The following is an 18,783-nucleotide window of genomic DNA, read 5'->3' on the forward strand; positions in this document are numbered from 1 at the left end:
GCCTAAAATGGTTGAGGAAAAAACCTCTTCAGTAATATATACAGGGGCTGCAGTGTTAAGAGCAGCTGCAACATCCGACGTCCCTGATGGCTCACTCTGACCAGCCATATCACTCTCAGGGGAGGATGCCATCTTTTTAAAGATGGTTCTAGGCTTCCTTGTGGCTGTAGAAGTCTTTCTATAGCCCTTTTTGAGGTGTTTTTACCCCCCCTTTCCAACCATAGCCTGATGCACAAAGCAGAGGTACTACGCGAAGGAATGCATCCACTGCTTGAGCAATAGTCCAGCCCTGCCGCTACTATTAATGCTCAGCCTGATGAATAGTAAATGTGTCAAAAGGAATGCCTGTGTCACCAAACATCTTTCGTGCCCCTCTTTGCTCTTGTGTCCCTCCGTCAGCTTGCAACAGCAATAATGGTACTTTTAAAAAACACTTTCCCACGCTGTATGTTGGAGGACGCCAACGCCGCGCTAAGCCCCGCCCCCCTCCGTCACCTTCGGCCCCCTTCCTCTTTTATTTAAGAAAGCTTTCCCGCACGAGCCTCCTACGGGATCACTCTGTGAGAGGAAAAAATGGCAAGGAGAGAGCCTGGAAGCCGCCGAGCAGGGCGACATGCTGATCGTTTTTGTTTTTTTTCTGATGCTCTTCCTTATGAAGAGGGGGAGAGTAAAGCACAGGTGGGGGGGGGGGTGTCTGGTGAAGAGGAAAAACCCCCCAGACTTACCGGAGGTCTGCTGCTAGCTGGAGACAAAAAAAAAAAGCCTGTTCCGGACACAGCGTGATCTCTTTGAGGAAGCATGAGAGGAAGCATGAGAAGGTATGTGCTCCATACAGCCCCCAGTGGTGACATTTAGGCATGACAACATTTACTAATCAAAAGGAGACATTTCATAAGATAATTTAAAAAAAACTCCACTTACCTTTCCCGCTGCAGGGTTTTCTGTGGTAAAAACCAACAGACCCAATCTTCACCCTTCACGGTGGATTCTGTTAACAAACCTTCAGGAACTGGGGACCCTCGGGGAACCCACAATCCTGGACCTGTAATAGCATCCCGCCAGTAAAACTTTATGGACTTAATACCAAAAGTACTGGATCCCGGGATCCAGCTCTCTAAAAAGAGAAGCGTTTACAGGCAAAACCTTGTTTCTTCGGACACGAGGCCCGGGTACCATTCAATTCGGCTTAAAAGACACTTTGAATGGATCCGGCTGCAAAGCTAGCCCCAGCAAGGATTGCTCCAGTGGAGCTCAGCACAGCACATCTTCACTCGTGACCAACACCTTAGACAGTGGTGAAAAAACTGAGGTACTCCCAGTAGTGGGAGGGGTTATATAGGGAGTGGACTTCCTGTCATAGGGTGTGCCAGTGTCCATCACCTGAAGGTGGCCTATAACCCACATAGTAACTACTATGGCTCTGTGTCCCGTGATGTACGATAAGAAATTTACATTTAAAAAGAAGAAGTTTAGGTCTTCCTCACAAGAAATTGACTACACAGAGATGGGCAATACCAGCACCATTCACTGTATCAGAATGGATACTGTTAACAGTACCTTGGAATGGATGACATATCCACACTGAAGATGAAGAAAGTTGACTACCTAGATCTAATATAGAATATTAATATGCAAAGAATCTCTAAGAACAGCGTCCATGCATGAAGCAAAGCTTTTGTAAGGAAACACTAACATTTTTATTAGCTCAAACATTCTATCTTTACAGTCAATCTCATAGAAAACACATGCAGAATTGGAGCTATAGAATTGACTCTGCCAACTTAAGAAACAGAGCATTAGTCCAGTTTACAAAACGGGCAGAAAACCGTCAAACACAAAATCATAGGTCTCCGGATATTTGAACCAATGTTGTAATCTCTGTGGTAGACTTTATACACATCCTGCTCTGTCAATTTGAAAGGGAGGGAGAAGCTGTGTAAAGGACAGCATTCTTTTTTTAACATTGTAAATGTAACCACCTTCCAACCGCTCACAGGAAATATACTGCAAGCAGTGCCAGATGCAGGCTCCGCAACGTACATGTACATTTACATTGGCAGCTTGCTTCTGGGTTTGGGGGGAGCATGAGCAAACCCCATGCCAACCCGAGTTTGGCAGCAGATTTCAGCCAATGATTTAGTATGAAACCTGCTGATGTCCAATCACACACAGCGTTCTGTGTAAAGGGAAGAGCAAGCTGGCTTGTTCCTTCTTAAAAAGCAGGGAAGGGGAAAAAAAAACAGCACACATTATACTGGTTAGGCATACAGTTAACCCCTTGATGTCCCAACCAGCACTAGTGTCGTAAGCAACGTCAGTGTCACTTAGTGACTCCTCCAGCCAGTGTCTGCTGGCAGCAGATTACCCGCCACACTATCACAGTCACACTATGTCGCTGCTCACCGCCATTATAGTATAGCATCTATAGCTGTGTAAATTCCAGTATACAGTGGGGAAAATAATTATTTGATCTCCTGCAGGTTTTGTACGTTTACCCACTTACAAAGAAATGAAGGGTCTATAATTTTTATCATAGGTTTATTTTAAATGATAGAGACAGAATATCAACGAAAAATCCAGAAAAAAACGTAAAACAAATGCTATAAATTAAAGTTCCCCTTCAGCGAGTGTCTTCCCCCCCCAAGAAAAAAATGTTGGAAAGAACAGAGCAAAGATGTTTCTTGTAGTTGGTGACCAGGTTTGCACACATCTCAGGAGGAATTTTGGTCCACTATTCTTTACAGATCTTCTCTAAATCCTTAAGGTGCCTTGGCTGTCTCTTATCAACTCAAAATTTCAGCTCCCCCCATACATTTTCTATATTATTAAGGTCTGGAGACTGACTAGGCCACTCCATGACCTTAATGTGCTTCTTTTTGAGCCACTCCTTTGTTGCCTTGGTAATTTGTTTTGGGTCATTGCCATGCCGGAAGACCCATCCACGAACCATCTTCAGTGTTCTGGCTGAGGGAAGAAGGTTCTCATCCAAGATCTTACAACATATGGCGCCGTTCATTGGCCTCTCAATGCGACAAAGTCAGCCTATACCTTTAGAAGAGAAATAACCCCAAAGCATCATGTTTCCACTGCCGTGCTTGACTGTAGGGATGGTGTTCGTAGAGCCATAATCAGCATTTTTCTTCCTCCCAACATGGCGGGTCAAGTTAATGTCAAAGAGCTCAATTTTGGTCGCATCTGACCACAGCACTTTCTCCCAATCCTTCTCTGAATCACTTAGATGTTCATTGGCAAACTGTACATGCGCCTTCTTAAGGAGGGGGACTCGCCGTGTCAAAAATTGATAAAAAGAAAAAGGTGGGACTTTGTATGAAGCACGCAGGTGGATAAAGAGTCAAGTTTATTGAATGAAAAAAATAGTATATTGAATGATATGATTGAGATTATATATTATACATATATATATATATATATATATATATATATACACACACACACACACACACACACATACAGTATCTCACAAAAGTGAGTACACCCCTCACATTTTTGTAAATATTATTATTATTTCTTTTCATGTGACAACACTGAAGAATTGACACTGCTACAATGTAAAGTAGTGAGTGTACAGCTTGTATAACAGTGTAAATTTGCTGTCCCCTCAAAATAACTTAACACACAGCCATTAATGTCTAAACTGCTGACAACAAAAGTGAGTACACCCCTAAGTGAAAATGTCCAAATTGGGCCAACTTAGCCATTTTCCCTCCCCGATGTCATGTGACTCGTTAGTGTTACAAGCTCTAAGGTATGTATGGGGAGCAGGTGTGTTAAATTTGGTGTTATCACTCCCACTCTCTCATACTGGTTCCTGGAAGTTCAACATGGCAAAGAACTATCTGAGGATCTGAAAAAAAGAATTGTTGCTTTACATAAAGATGACCTAGGCTATAAGAAGATTGCCAAGACCCTGAAACCGAGCTGCAATATGGTGGCCAAGACCATACAACAATTTAATAGAAAAGGTTCCACTCAGAACAGGCCTCGCCATGGTCGACCAAAGAAGTTGAGTGTACATGCTCAGCGCCATATATAGAGGTTGTCTTTGGGAAATAGACATATGAGTGCTGCCAGTATTTCTGCAGAAGTTGAAGGGGTGGGAGGTCAGCCTTTTAGTGCTCAGACCATATGCCGCACACTGCATCAAATTGGTCTGCATGGCTTTCGTTCCCAGAAGAAAGCCTCTTCTAAAGATGATGCACAAGAAAGCCCACAGTTTGCTGAAGACAAGCAGACTAGGGACATAGATTACTGGAACCATGTCCTGTGGTCTGATGACACCAAGATATACTTATTTGGTTCAGATGGTGTCAAGCGTGTGTGGGGGCAACCAGCTGAGGAGTACAAAGTGTGTCTTCCCTACAGTGAGGCATGGTGGTGGGAGTGTTATGGTCTGGGGCTGCATGAGTGCTGCCGGCACTGGGGAGCTACAGTTAATTGAAGGAACCATGAATGCCAACATGCACTGTGACATACTGAAGCAGAGCATGATCCCCTCCCTTCGGAGACTGGGCCGCAGGGCAGTATTCCAACATGATAACGACCCCAAACACACCTCCAAGACGACCACTGCCTTGCTAAATAAGCTGAGGGTAAAGGTGTTGGACTGGCCAAGCATGTCTCCAGACCTAAACCCTATTGAGCATCTGTGGGGCAACCTCAAATGGAAGGTGGAGGAGCACAAGGTCTCCAACATCCACCAGCTCCATGATGTCGTCATGGAGGAGTGGAAGAGGACTCCAGTGGCAACCTGTGAAGCTCTGGTCAACTCCATGCCCAAGAGGGTTAAGGCAGTACTAGAAAAGAATGGTGGCCACACAAAATATTGACCCTTTGGTCCCAATTTGGACATTTTCACTTAGGGGTATACTCACTTTTGTTGCCAGCAGTTTAGACATTAATGGCTGTGTGTTGAGTTATTTTGAGGGGACACCAAATTTACACTGTTAGACCCCTTTCACACTGGGGTGGTTTGCAAGCGATATTGCGCTACAAATAGCGCCTGCAAACTGACCCGAAACAGCCGCTGCTGTGTCTCCAGTGTGAAAGCCTGGAGGCTTTCACGCTGGAGCGGTGCGCTAGCAGGACGGGAAAAAAAGTCCTGCTAGCAACATCTTTGGAGCGGTGTATACACCGCTCCTGCCCATTGAAATCAATGGGGCAGCGCGGCTATACCACCGGCAAAGCGCCTCTGCAGAGGCACTTTGCGGTGGTTTTTAACCCTTTCTCGGCCGCTAGCGGGGGGGTAAAACCCCCCCGCTAGCGGCCAAATACAGCCACTAAAACGTCAGTAGAGCGCCACTACCACCGATGCACCTCCCGCCCCAGTGTGAGAGGAGCCTTATACAAGCTCTACACTCACTAATTTTCATTGTAGCAAACTGTCATTTCTTCAGTGTTGTCACATGAAAAGATATAATAAAATATTTACAAAAATGTGAGGGGTGTACTCACTTCTGTGAGATACTGTATATATTACACACATATACAAACATACAAGGAGGTAAATTGTCATATGATTGCAGATAATACATATAAGATAAATAGATTAGGGCCAAAACAACGAATCGATTATGAAAATAGTTGTCAACTATTTTCATAATCGATTAATCGGCCAGCTGATTAGTTGGCCCGCATACAGAATGCATTATTTGTTTACATATCAGGAAATACAGTGCAGCATACATACAGCTCAGTACACCATTCATACATGTCAGAAGACACAGTGCACCACACATACAGCTCAGTACACCATCCATGTCAGTAAGTGCCTGAAAACTTCCTCATGGGACATGTAATCCTGGGCAGGAAGTAAGTGGTTCTAAAAGGCAGAAGGTTTTTTTACCTTGCTATAGCGGCACTCTATACTATACTTTGCAGCTTGCTACTGGGGCACTTTGAAGGCAGGAGGAGCCAGAAGCGTCGGTGGGGGACCCCAGAAGAGGAGAATTAGGGCTGCTCTGTGCAAAAAAAATTACACAGAGCAAGTAAGTATAATATGTTTGTTGTTTTAAAAAAAATGACTTTAAAGACTGCGTGCAGGGAAGATCAGCATCTGAACCCTGAGAAGGTGGAGGCTGATAGACTGGAGGTAATATAAGGCATTACAATTACATTTAAAGTAAAAGTTTACCAGTATTGTGCATTATATTTAAAATTATTATATCCACGAACTAAGAACAAAAAGTCTCAGCTTTTAGTACTACTTTCATATTAAAATGATGTATATCTCCCTTCCCCCTTCATATTTGACTCCTAGTTAAAATGCCCATATATCCTACTTCTGGGTGTATTATTTATATATATATATATATATATATATATATATATATATATATATATATATCACTCTCTATCGATATACAGTGGGGCAAAAAAGTATTTAGTCAGCCACCAATTGTGCAAGTTCTCCCACTTAAAAAGATGAGAGAGGCCTGCAATTATCATAGGTATACCTCAACTATGAGAGACAAAATGTGGAAACAAATCCAGACAATCACATTGTCTGATTTGAAAGAATTTATTTGCAAATTATGGTGGAAAATAAGTATTTTGTCAATATCAAACGTTCATATCAATACTTTGTTATATATCCTTTGTCGGCAATGACAGAGGTCAAATGTTTTCTGTAAGTCTTCACAAGGTTGTCACACTTTTGCTGGTATGTTGGCCCATTCCTCCATGCAGATCTCCTCTAGAGCAGTGATGTTTTGGGGCTGTTGCTGGGCAACACGGACTTTCAAGTCCCTCCAAAGGTTTTCTATGGGGTTGAGATCTGGAGAATGGCTATGCCACTCCAGAACCTTGAAATGCTTCTTACGAACCCACTCCTTCGTTGCCCGGGCAGTGTGTTTGGGATCATTGTCATGCTGAAAGACCCAGCCATGTTTCATCTTCAATGCCCTTGCTGATGGGAGGAGGTTTGCACTCAAAATTTCACGATACATGGCCCCATTTATCAAAACATAATAGTTGATCTACATAAAGATGACTTAGGCTATAAGAGGATTGCTAAGACCCTGAAACTGAGCTGCAGCATGGTGGCCAAGACCATACAGCCGTTTAACAGGACAGGTTCCACTCAGAACGGGCCTCGCCATGGTTGACCAAAGAAGTTGAGTGCATGTGCTCAGCGTTATATTCAGATGTTGCATTTGGAAAATAGACGTATGAGTGCTGCCAGAATTGCTGCAGAGGTTGAAGGGGTGGGGGGTCAGCCTGTCAGTGCTCAGACCATACGCTGCTCACTGCATCAAATTGGTCTGCATGGTTGTTGTCCCAGAATGAAGCCTCTTCTAAAGATGATGCACAAGAAAGCCTGCAAACAGTATATTGAAGACAAGCAGACTAAGGACATGGCTTACTCAAACCATGTCCAGTGGTCTGATGAGACCAAGATAAACTTATTTGGTTCAGATGGTGTCAAGTATGTGTGGAAGCAACCAGGTGAGATATACAAAGACAAGTGTGTCCTGCCTACAGTCAAGGATGGTGGTGGGAGTGTCATGGTTTGGGGCTGCATGAGTGCTGCCATCACTGGGAAGCTACAATTTATTGAGGGAACCATGAATACCAACAATTACTGTGACATACTGAAGCAGAGCATGATCCCCTCCCTTCGGAGACCTGGCCCCAGGGCAGTATTCCAACATGATAATAACCCCAAACACACCTCCAAGACGACCACTGCCTTCCTAAAGAAGCTGAGGATAAAGGTGATGGACTGGCCAAGTATGTCTCCAGACCTAAACCCTAGTAAGCATCTGTGGGGCATCCTCAAACAGAAGGTGGATGAGCACAAGGTCTCTAACATCCACCAGCTCCGTGATGTCGTCATAGAGGAGTGGAAGAGGACTCCAGTGGCAACCTGTGAAGCTCTGGTGAACTCCATGCCCAAGAGGGTTAAGGCAGTGCTGGAAAATAATGGTGGCCACACAAAATATTGACACTTTGGGCCCAATCTGGATATTTTCACTTAGGGGTGTACTCACTTTTGTTGCCAGCAGTTTAGACATTAATGGCTGTGTGTTGAGTTATTTTGAGGGAACAGCAAACTTACACTGTTCTACAAGCTGTACACTCACTACTTTACATTGTAGCAAAGTGGCATTTCTTCAGTGTTGTCACATGAAAAAAAAATTAAAAATTATATTATATTATAATGGAAAGTATTCAGACCCCCTTGAATTTTTCACTCTTTGTTATATTGCAGCCATTTTCTAAAATCATTTAAGTTCATTTTTTTCCTCATTAATGTACACACAGCACCCCATATTGACAGAAAAACACAGAATTGTTGACATTTTTGTAGATTAAAAAAGAAAAACTGAAATATCACATGGTCCTAAGTTTTCAGACCCTTTGCTGTGACACTCATATATTTAACTCAGGTGCTGTCCATTTCTTCTGATCATCCTTGAGATGGTTCTACACCTTCATTTGAGTCCAGCTGTATTTGATTATACTGATTGGACTTGATTAGGAAAGCCACACACCTGTCGATATAAGACCTTACAGCTCACAGTGCATGTCAGAGAAAATGAGAATCATGAGGTCAAAGGAACTGCCTGAAGAGCTCAGAGACAGAATTGTGGCAAGGCACAGATCTGGCCAAGGTTACAAAAAAAATCCTGCTGCACTTAAGGTTCCTAAGAGCACAGTGGCCCCAATAATCCTTAAATGGAAGACGTTTGGGACGACCAGAACCCTTTCTAGAGCTGGCCGTCCGGCCAAACTGAGCTATCGGGGGAGAAGAGCCTTGGTGAGAGAGGTAAAGAAGAACCCAAAGATCACTGTGGCTGAGCTCCAGAGATGCAGTCGGGAGATGGGAGAAAGTTGTAGAAAGTCAACCATCACTGCAGCCCTTCACCAGTCGGAGGTTTATGGCAGAGTGGCCCGACAGAAGCCTCTCCTCAGTGCAAGACACATGAAAGCCCGCATGGAGTTTACTAAAAAACACCTGAAGGACTCCAAGATGGTGAGAAATAAGATTCTCTGGTCTGAGGAGACCAAGATAGAACTTTTTGGCCTTAATTCTAAGCGGTATGTGTGGAGGAAACCAGGCACTGCTCATTACCTGTCCAATACAGTCCCAACAGTGAAGCATGGTGGAGGCAGCATCATGCTGTGGGGGTGTTTTTCAGCTGCAGGGACAGGATGACTGGTTGCAATCGAGGGAAAGATGAATGCGGCCAAGTACAGGGATATCCTGGATGAAAACCTTCTCCAGAGTGCTCAGGACCTCAGACTGGACCGAAGGTTTACCTTCCAACAAGACAATGACCCTAAGCACACAGCTAAAATAACGAAGCAGTGGCTTCACAACAACTCCGTGACTGTTCTTGAATGGCCCAGCCAGAGCCCTGACTTAAACCCAATTGAGCATCTCTGGAGAGACCTAAAAATGGCTGTCCACCAACGTTTACCATCCAACCTGACAGAACTGGAGAGGTACTGCAAAGAGGAATGGCAGAGGATCCCCAAATCCAGGTGTGAAAAACTTGTTGCATCTTTCCCAAAAAGACTCATGGCTGTATTAGATCAAAAGGGTGTTTCTACTAAATACTGAGCAAAGGGTCTGAATACTTAGGACCATGTGATATTTCAGTTTTTCTTTTTTAATAAATCTGCAAAAATGTCAACAATTCTGTGTTTTTCTGTCAATACGGGGTGCTGTGTGTACATTAATGAGGAAAAAAATGGACTTAAATGATTTTAGTAAATGGCTGCAATATAACAAAGAGTGAAAAATTTAAAGGGGTCAGAATACTTTCCGTCCCCAGTGTGTGTGTGTGTGTGTGTGTGTGTGTGTGTGTGTGTGTGTGTGTGTGTGTGTGTGTGTGTGTGTGTGTGTATATATATATATATATATATATATATATATATATATATATATATAAATAATATAGTTGTGCTCATAAGTTTACATACCCTGGCAGAATTTATGCTTTTTTAGGCCATTTTTTTTAGAGAATATGAATGATAACACAAGAACGTTTCTTTCACTCATGGTTAGTGTTTGGTTGAAGCCATTTATTATCAATCAACTGTGTTTACTCTTTAAATCATAATCACATCATGAAACTGCCCAAATCACCCTGATCAAAATTTGACATACCCTGGTGATTTTGGCCTGATAACATGCACACAAGTTGACACAAAGGGGTTTGAATGGCTATTAAAGGTAACCATCCATCCTCACCTGTGAACTGCTTGCTTGTAATTAGTGTGTGTGTATAAAAGGTCTGGACTCCTGACAGACCCTTGCATCTTTCATCCAGTGCTGCACTGATGTTTCTGGATTCTGAGTCATGGGGAAAGCAAAAGAATTGTCAAAGGATCTGCGGGAAAAGGTAGTTGAACTGTATAAAACAGGAAAGGGATATAAAAAAAGATATCCAAGGAATTGAGAATGTCAAACAGCAGTGTTCAATCCCTAATCAAGAAATGGAAAACGAGAAATTCTGTTGAAACCAAACCACTGTAAGGTAGACCAACTAAAATTTCAGCCACAACTGCCAGGAAAATTGTTCGGGATGAAAAAAAAAACCCCACAAATAACTTCAGGTGAAATACAGGACTCTCTGAAAACATGTGGTGTGGCTGTTTCAAGATACACAATAAGGAGGTACTTGAAGAAAGATAGGTCGAGTTTCCAGAAGAAAGCCATTACTATGCAACTGCAAAAAAGTATCCCGCTTACAATACGCCAAACAGCACAGAGAAAATCCTCAAACCTTCTGGCACAAAGTCATTTGGAGTGATGAGACCAAAAAGTAGCTTTTTGGCCACAACCATAAACGATTCATTTGGAGAGGAGTCAACAAGGCCTTTTATCCTACTGTGATAAAAAACAAACTGACGGAGACTCTTATGTACTTACAAATAAGGCTGTTGAATGTGGCACTAGGAACCAGAAGCACTCAAAAGGGCATCTCTACCGGGAGCTGAGGTGGAGTGATCGGCCCGCAGAACCTCATAGACTCATACAATAGGGATGTGATTAGCAATCCCATCCCTCATCTTGATGCTTTGTTTTCCCTTTGCTGTGTTATGTGCGTTATATGGTCTGGTTCTAGGAGCCTTTTGGCTCCCATCTCTGCTGGGAGCTGCGATGCCTACCGCGGGCTCTCCTCCCCCCTCCCATCCCATGGGGCGGGTAGATGGCCTTGCAGTGACGTCACGCCTCTTGTGCCAGATGATGTGGCGTCACACCACGAGGCGCCATCTCTCCGGCGTCTTTTACATCCAGCAGCTGTTTGGGAGGATTGCTTTTTGGCGCCAATGGTGGGCAGCTTTGCCGCTCAATCAGTAATGCCTCCTTTCCCCTTTGCACGCTGATGTGAAGTTGGTGGGTGTGTGATGGCTGTGTCCATATAGGTCCCATTTCCGGGTGGCTCATTCATCTTTGTGGTTTGTCTTTGCCTCTGCTTGGTTTATTATTCACATCACGCTGAACCTCGGTTTCAATGCTCTAGTCTGGGTAATTTGGTCATTAGCATCCATTACTTTTCATATCTGGCACACTTCTTTATTCTCCTCCTTGGTGGTTTAGCTCTACAATTTTCATCAACTTTATAATCTCTTACTTTCACTTATTTGGGCTTCAACTCACACTTTCTATCATATATCCGTCCTGCTTTAACTGCGTACAGGACTCATTGCACACTGTGTATTAACACAGACTATTTTTTATAGAAGTCTTCCCATGATGGGTTTATTACTTATGGTCACGAATAGCTCTATTTTTGGACACTACCCTCCCTGGGATGTGGCCCCTGTAGATTCTGCGGGCCGATCACTCCACCTCAGCTCCCAGTAGAGATGCTCTTTTGGGTGCTTCCAGTTCCTAGTGCCACATTCAACAAACAGCCTTGTTTGTAAGTATCATAGAGAATGGGACTCCATCAGTTTACATTTTCATTTGTATTACTTTTTGCCCCGTTTTTCCAATATGGTCAGACCACATAGCTATTCCCTTACTCTATTATAGATACAAGTCACGTGCATGCTCATTTAATAAACTTGACTTTTTAACCACCTGCGTGCTTCATACAAAGTCCCCCTTTTCTTTTTATCCATATAGCTAGGGATGGAGGAAGATGGCCCTACCAGGTTATTGCCTCATATAAAGTCCCAAACCGTCCTTTTTCCTCTTAGTGTTGAAAATTGAGCTCTTTGTCATTAACTCGACTCGCCGTGTTTAGAGGAAGAAAAATGCTGACTATGACCCCAAGAACACCATCCCTATAGTCAAGCACGGAGGTGGAAACATTATGCTCTGGGACTCTTTTGCTGCTAAAGGTACAGACAGACTTTGCCACATTGAAGGGCCAATGAATTGGGCCATGTATTGTAAAATCCTGGATGAGAACCTTCTTCTCTCAGCCAGAACCCTAAAGATGGGCCATGAATGGGTCTTTCGGCATGACAATGACCCAAAACATACCACCAAGGCAACAAAGGAGTTACTCAAGAAGCACATTAAGGTCATGGAGTGGCCTAGCCAGTCTCCAGACCCTAATCCTATAGAAAATTTATGGAGGGAGCTGAAACTTTGAGTTACCAAGCAACAGCCAAGAAAACAAAGAGGTTGTTTATACTTTGTACCTATAGGTAAGCCTACAATAAGGCTTACCTATAGGTACTGTAAATATCTTCTAAACGTGCGCCATTAAGGAGATATTTGCTATATACTGCGCCGATGAGGTCATCGGCGCATGCGTTCTGAAGGAATGGCCACCTGTGCCGTTTCTTCAGAAGCGAGTGCCGTGATAGGCATGCGTGGGAGTGACGTCACGCGGCTCCGGCCAGTCACAGAGCCGGAATCCGTGGCCCCGGAAGGAAGGTGGGTGAAGTTGGATGCGGCTTCCAGCAGGGATAACGCGGGCTTCATTTGCAGGTATAGGTGTCACATAATGTGCTAGTATGCAAAGATGCATACTAGCACATTATGCCGTTACTTTGCAGGGAAAAAAAAAGGTCTTTAAGGACTTAGAGAAGATCTGTAAAGAAGAGTGGACCAAAATCCCTCCTGAGATGTGTGCAAACCGGGTAACCAACTACAAGAAATGTCTTATCTCTGTGCTTGCCAACAAGGGTTTCTCCACCAAGTACCAAGTCATATTTTGCTTGGGAACAAATACTTATTTTACTCACTGAACTGCAACTCAATTTATAACATTTGTATCATGTTTTTTTCTCGATTTTTGGTTGATATTCTGTCTCTATCATTTAAAATACATCTATGGTAAAAATTATACACCCTTCATTTCTTTGTAAGTGGGCAAACTTATAAAATCTGCAGGGGATCAAATAATTATTTCCCCACTGTATATAATATAGTTTGTAGACACTATAACTTTCACACAAACCAATATACACATTTGGGGACTTTTTTTTTTTTTTAACCAAAGACGTGTAGCGGAATACATTTTGGCCTAAATTTATGAAGAAATTCGATTTTTCGATTTGTTTTAGAAGAGAAAGTAGAAAATTTTCAGTCGGTTTTCGTTTATATAATAAAAAAAAAAAAAAATCAAATACTACCAGAAGAAATAGGATTTTTAATACAGTTTACCTGTAAAATCCTTTTCTTGGAGTACATCACGGGACACAGAGCAGCCATAGTAATTACTATGAGTTATACGCCACCTATAGGTGAATGGACACTGACACACCCAAAGACAGGAAGTCCCCCTCTATATAACCCCTCCCATACAGGAAGTACCTCAGTTTTGTAGTAAAGCAATGTATATCCCAGCAAGAGGGGAGGGATCTCTGTGTCCCGTGATGTACTCCAAGAAAAGGATTTTACAGGTAAGCTCTATTAAAAATCCTATTTTCTTTATTGTACATCACGGGACACAAAGCAGCCATAGTAATTACTATGTGGGATGTCCCAAAGCAATGCCCTTGAGGGGAGGGAGACACATATCAAAGCAGGCCACCAGACGTAAGGACCTATACCGCTGCCTGAAGTACACTGCGCCTAAAAGCGGCATCCTCCTGCCGCCTTAGATCCATCTGGTAAAATTAGTAAATGTATGTACTGACGACCAAGTTGATGCCTTGCAAACCTGAGCCATAGAGGCCTGGTGACGCACTGCCCATGAAGCACTTACTCCCCTGGTAAAATGCGCTCTAATTTGAAAAGGTGGAACCCTTCTTTTCAATCCATAAGCCTGAATTATAACTCGACGAATCCATTGGGAAATAGTCGATTTTGACGCTGCCTGCCCTTTTCTGGGCCCATCTGGCAGCACAAACAAAGCATCGGTCTTTCTTATCTGATCTGTCACCTTCAAATAGATCTTGACAGCTCTCACCATGTTGAGAGAATGCAACAATTTTTCCTCCGTAGAGTGAGGTTCTGAGAGAAACAAGGGCAGGGAGACATCTTGGTTCAAGCGAAAACTGGACACTACCTTAGGCAAAAAGGTTGGGTGAGGACACAACACCACCTTGTCCTTATGAATAATTAAGTATGGCTCTTTACAGGAAAAAGCTTCCAATTCTGACACTCTTGTTGCCGAAGTAACTCCAACCAAAAAAAAAACAACTTCCTTGTCAAAAGGATCAAAGGAATATGGCGCAAAGGCTCAAAGGGTTGTCTTTGCAAGACCGATAAAACTAGATTCAAATCCCATGGGCACTAACTTGGAGTTATACGAGTTACCCCTTGTAGAAAGGCCCAAATCAGAGAATGTGAAGCAAGCAGTCTTTGAAAGAATACTGCCAAATCCGAGATCTGACCCTTGATGGTACTCACGATAACATATTTCCGAGGATGCCATCTCTTGGCTTCACACCAGGAAACATAGGACCTCCAGATCCTATAATAAATGGCCCTAGAGCCCGGCTTCCTTGTATTAATCAGGGTAGTCAGCACTGAGCCAGAGAGCCCCCAATCCTTTAAAATTTGTGTTTCAATAGCCAAACCATTAAATTTAGTGACTGTAAGGCATGATGGAACACCGGTCCTTGCAAAAGCAAGTCTGGACGGAATGGAAGAGTCCACGGTTTCCCTACTGCCAACCTTATGATCTCCGCATACCAGGCTCTTCTGGGCCACGCCAGGACTACCAGTACCACTGGTTTCCCTTCCTCCTTGATTCTGCGTAAAAGCCGTGGTAGGAGTTGAATTGGGGGGCGAGCGACGCATAAATTAGTGAAAACTGATCCCAAGGGGTTACAAGCGTGTCTGTCCCAAATGGGAGCGGATCCCTTGTCCTTGACACAAAGCTGTCCAACTTCTTGTTGAACCTGGACGCCAATAAATCTATGTCCGGGGTACCCCACCTTCAGGATATGGCTGAAAAAACCTTGGGATGCAGGGACCATTCCCCCGGGGACAACTGTTGGCGGCTCAAGAAGTCCGCCTGCCAATTCTCCACCCCCCCGGAATGAAGAATGCTGACAGGAAAGACACATGCTTCTCTGCCCATGTCAGAATATGGTCCACCTCCCTTTGGGCCGCCTGACTCCTGGTACCCCCTTGGTGGTTGATGTAAGCCACAGCTGTGGCATTGTCGGATTGTATCCTGACAGGACAACCCTGCAACCTGAAAGTCCATGATATTATGGCCAGACGCACTGCCCGAATCTCTAGAATGTTGATGGGCAAGGCTTTTTCGGTCTCTGACCACTTCCCCTGGACAGTGGCCTCTTCCAGAACCGCTCCCCAGCCCAAGAGGCTGGCATCCGTTGTTACCATCTTCCAGGTTACTGGCATGAAGGATTTCCCCTTCTGCAAATTTCTGGTTATCAACCACCAATTACGACTCTGGCGCACTTTTGGGGACAGATACATTGGGTAGTGCGAGGCTTGCACCCTTTTGTTTCAAGCAGATAGAATACTGTTTTGCAACAGTCTCAAATGAAATTGGGCATAGGGAATAGCTTCAAAGGAAGCCATTTTCCCTAGCAACCTCATGCAAAGTCGAATGGAGGGATCCTTTTTTTCCTTGACCACACGGACCAAATCTCTTATAACCCTGACCTTCGTCTGAGGTAAAAAGACCTTTTCTTGGACTGTGTCTATGACCAAACCCAAGTATTCTAGCATCTTTACTGGCCGTAAGGCTGACTTCTCTAGGTTGAGAAGCCAACCCAGGTGCTCCAAATATCTGACCATGCTAGACACGCTGCAGTCTAGCCGTGAAAACGACTGATCTATAAGCAGCAGGTTGTCTAGGTATGCCATTACTGATATACCCTGGACCCTTAATCTTGCTAATACTGGAGCCAAAATCTTTGTGAACACCAGGGGGGCGGTGGCTAGCCCGAAGCGCAAGGCCACAAACTGAAAATGGCGCTGTTCTACCTCGAATCACAGAAATTTCAGGTGAGCAGGGTAGATTGGCACATGCAGATATGCATCTTTGATGTCTATCAATGCTAGAAATTCTCCTCCTCTCAGAGAGGATGCGACTGACCGGATTGACTCCATGCGAAAAGAGCGGATGGTTAGGAATTGATTTAGATCTTTGAAATCTAGAATGGGTCTGACATCTCCATTCGGTTTTGGCATCGTGAAGAGATTTGAATAAAACCTCATACCCTGCTCCTCTGTTGGAACTTCTGGAATTACACCTTGTGATGTCAACCGGTCCAGTGCCTGGAACAAAGGCCTTCTTTTTAATGAGCCTCTGGGAACATTCGATCTTAGAAACCGAAATGGTGGGAACTCCCAAAACTCTAGCTTGTAGCCTAGAGATACTGTGGAGATGACCCATCTGTCCTGGATCTCCTTCCGCCAAGCTCCTGAAAACTGCAGAAGCCTTCCCCCCACTCGAGCGAGTGGGGGCACCCCTTCATAAGGAGGCCTTAGGACTCTGCTTTGTATGGCCTTGAAGCCCCATGGCTTCTTCTGGCCTTGTGCTTGACCTTGAGGCTTACCTCTTGAACCCGATGGGAAGACATGGTTCTAAGCACAAAATGCAGAGGTACTCACAATATGTATCCACTGCTAAGCTGTAGGTAAAAATGCCGCTATCACTGCTCAGCCTAATGGCCCGTAGACGTGCCTTTAAATGCCTGTATCCACACCTATACAGCACTTACATGCCCCAGTATACTCTGTGTCCCTCCATCAGCCACCAGACTCATCACAGAGTCACAAACTTTATGGCCTGCGCCATGCTATGTACACGCTTTTTCCCCACGTGCACGCTGGCCGCCTAAGCCAAGCCCCCTACGTCCTGCAGCGGCCTATTTCCAGCTGACCTACACGCTCGCACACGAGGCAGTCCCATTTATCGGGATAGCTCAGGGGGCTAAGTACTGTGGGGAGATGCCGCCCACTCCCCCCAGTTGGAACCAGCCTCTGGGGGAGGGTTGCGTGTCTGTGGGTAGAAGGCAGGAGGTCCCAGGGAACTGGCAACCAGGATGAGGGGAAATGCTGTCTCCAAAGCGCTGTACACAGAAAAAAACAAGCATGACAAGCGGGTACATTACAATACACCCTCTAGTGGTGAAAAACAGGCAAGGCATTTGCTACTCAGAAGAAATCCTTTGAAGTGAACCAAATGTGTTCCTTTCCCAGGTTTTCTTTGTTGTGTTTTTTTTATAAACTTACCATTCCCACCGCAGGGTTTTCTGGAAAACGCACAGCCAGACCCAAGCTTCACCCATCACTGTGAGCTTTGTCATTCAAGACCTTCTGAGACTGGGTCCCCCTTAATGTGGGGTCCACTCCCCTGGTACTGTATAGCACCCTGCAGGAAAACACCTTAGTCAGAACACTGCACTGGGTTCCATTACACAGGGTCCAGCGCTGTAAGGCTGCATTACAGGCAAAACCTCGAGGAATATTCTCTCCTTCCTATGAGGCTCAGGTACCATCCATTTTTGGCCAACAGCTTTTCCGAATGGATCCGATTGAAGTCCATGATTCCAAATAGAACTGTCCAGACTTCAAGGTATGCTCCAAGAGCACATGTAATCCGTGATAATCACTTTGAATACACTGGCAAAAAAAACTGAGGTACTTCCTGTATGGGAGGGGTTATATAGAGGGGGACTTCCTGTCTTTGGGTGTGCCAGTGTCCGTTCACCTATAGGTGGCGTATAACCCACATAGTAATTACTATGGCTGCTCTGTGTCCCATGATGTACGATAAAGAAAAGTTCTATTTGTGTGGAAAAAAAAAAATTATATACATTTTATCTGCGTAGCAGCGTTGCATGACCCCACAATTACCAGTTAAAGTAGCACAGTGCTGAATAGCAAAAAAATGGTCTGGTCATAAAGGGGGAAAAACCTTCTGGTGGTTAAGTACCAAGAGTACACATACAAATTGATAAAAACCAAACACTGAAAACCTACTGCTGAATAAATATATTGCAAATGCATGACAGACAGATTTCAGACACATTATAAACCTATCTTGCAAGCATTTTCACAAGTGTGTTTTCAGTTTAAATTTAGGAGCTAGCAACACAACCATGTTAGAGTGTAAAGATTATACCTACCTTTTTGTAACGAGTGCAATGCAGACCGGAAAAAGGTTAAATAGCCTGGAGGTTGAGGTGACGCATTGAACTCAAAGTAGCCCAATATCCCAGGCTGCAGGAAGGAAGGAAGGAACAAAATATATTAATTAAAACTATGAAAAGTAGTGGTGACACAATTTACTCCAGCAGCCGCACAAGAACACAGACCACTATGCCAATACACAGAAAACAGCGCGTCGCATGTCAACTTTTTTTCTCTCAAAAAACAATTGGAATAACCAGTGCTATAGCACTGGAGAGAAGCCCTAT

General features: G+C 44.1%; 1 protein-coding gene across 2 annotated transcripts in view; it reads right to left on the bottom strand.

Moving 5' to 3' along the window:
* TXNDC11 (thioredoxin domain containing 11) overlaps positions 1-18,783 on the bottom strand; it is a 213,315-nt gene that overhangs the window by 159,761 nt on the left and 34,771 nt on the right. For both annotated transcript variants that reach the window (XM_073591072.1, XM_073591073.1), the window contains one exon: positions 18,493-18,586. In XM_073591072.1, the coding sequence (XP_073447173.1) occupies positions 18,493-18,586 (94 nt within the window). The remainder of the gene's footprint in view (positions 1-18,492; positions 18,587-18,783) is intronic.

This window comes from Aquarana catesbeiana, linkage group LG06 (assembly GCF_042186555.1).
Source record: "Aquarana catesbeiana isolate 2022-GZ linkage group LG06, ASM4218655v1, whole genome shotgun sequence".
In the NCBI taxonomy this organism is placed as follows: Eukaryota; Metazoa; Chordata; class Amphibia; order Anura; family Ranidae; genus Aquarana; species Aquarana catesbeiana.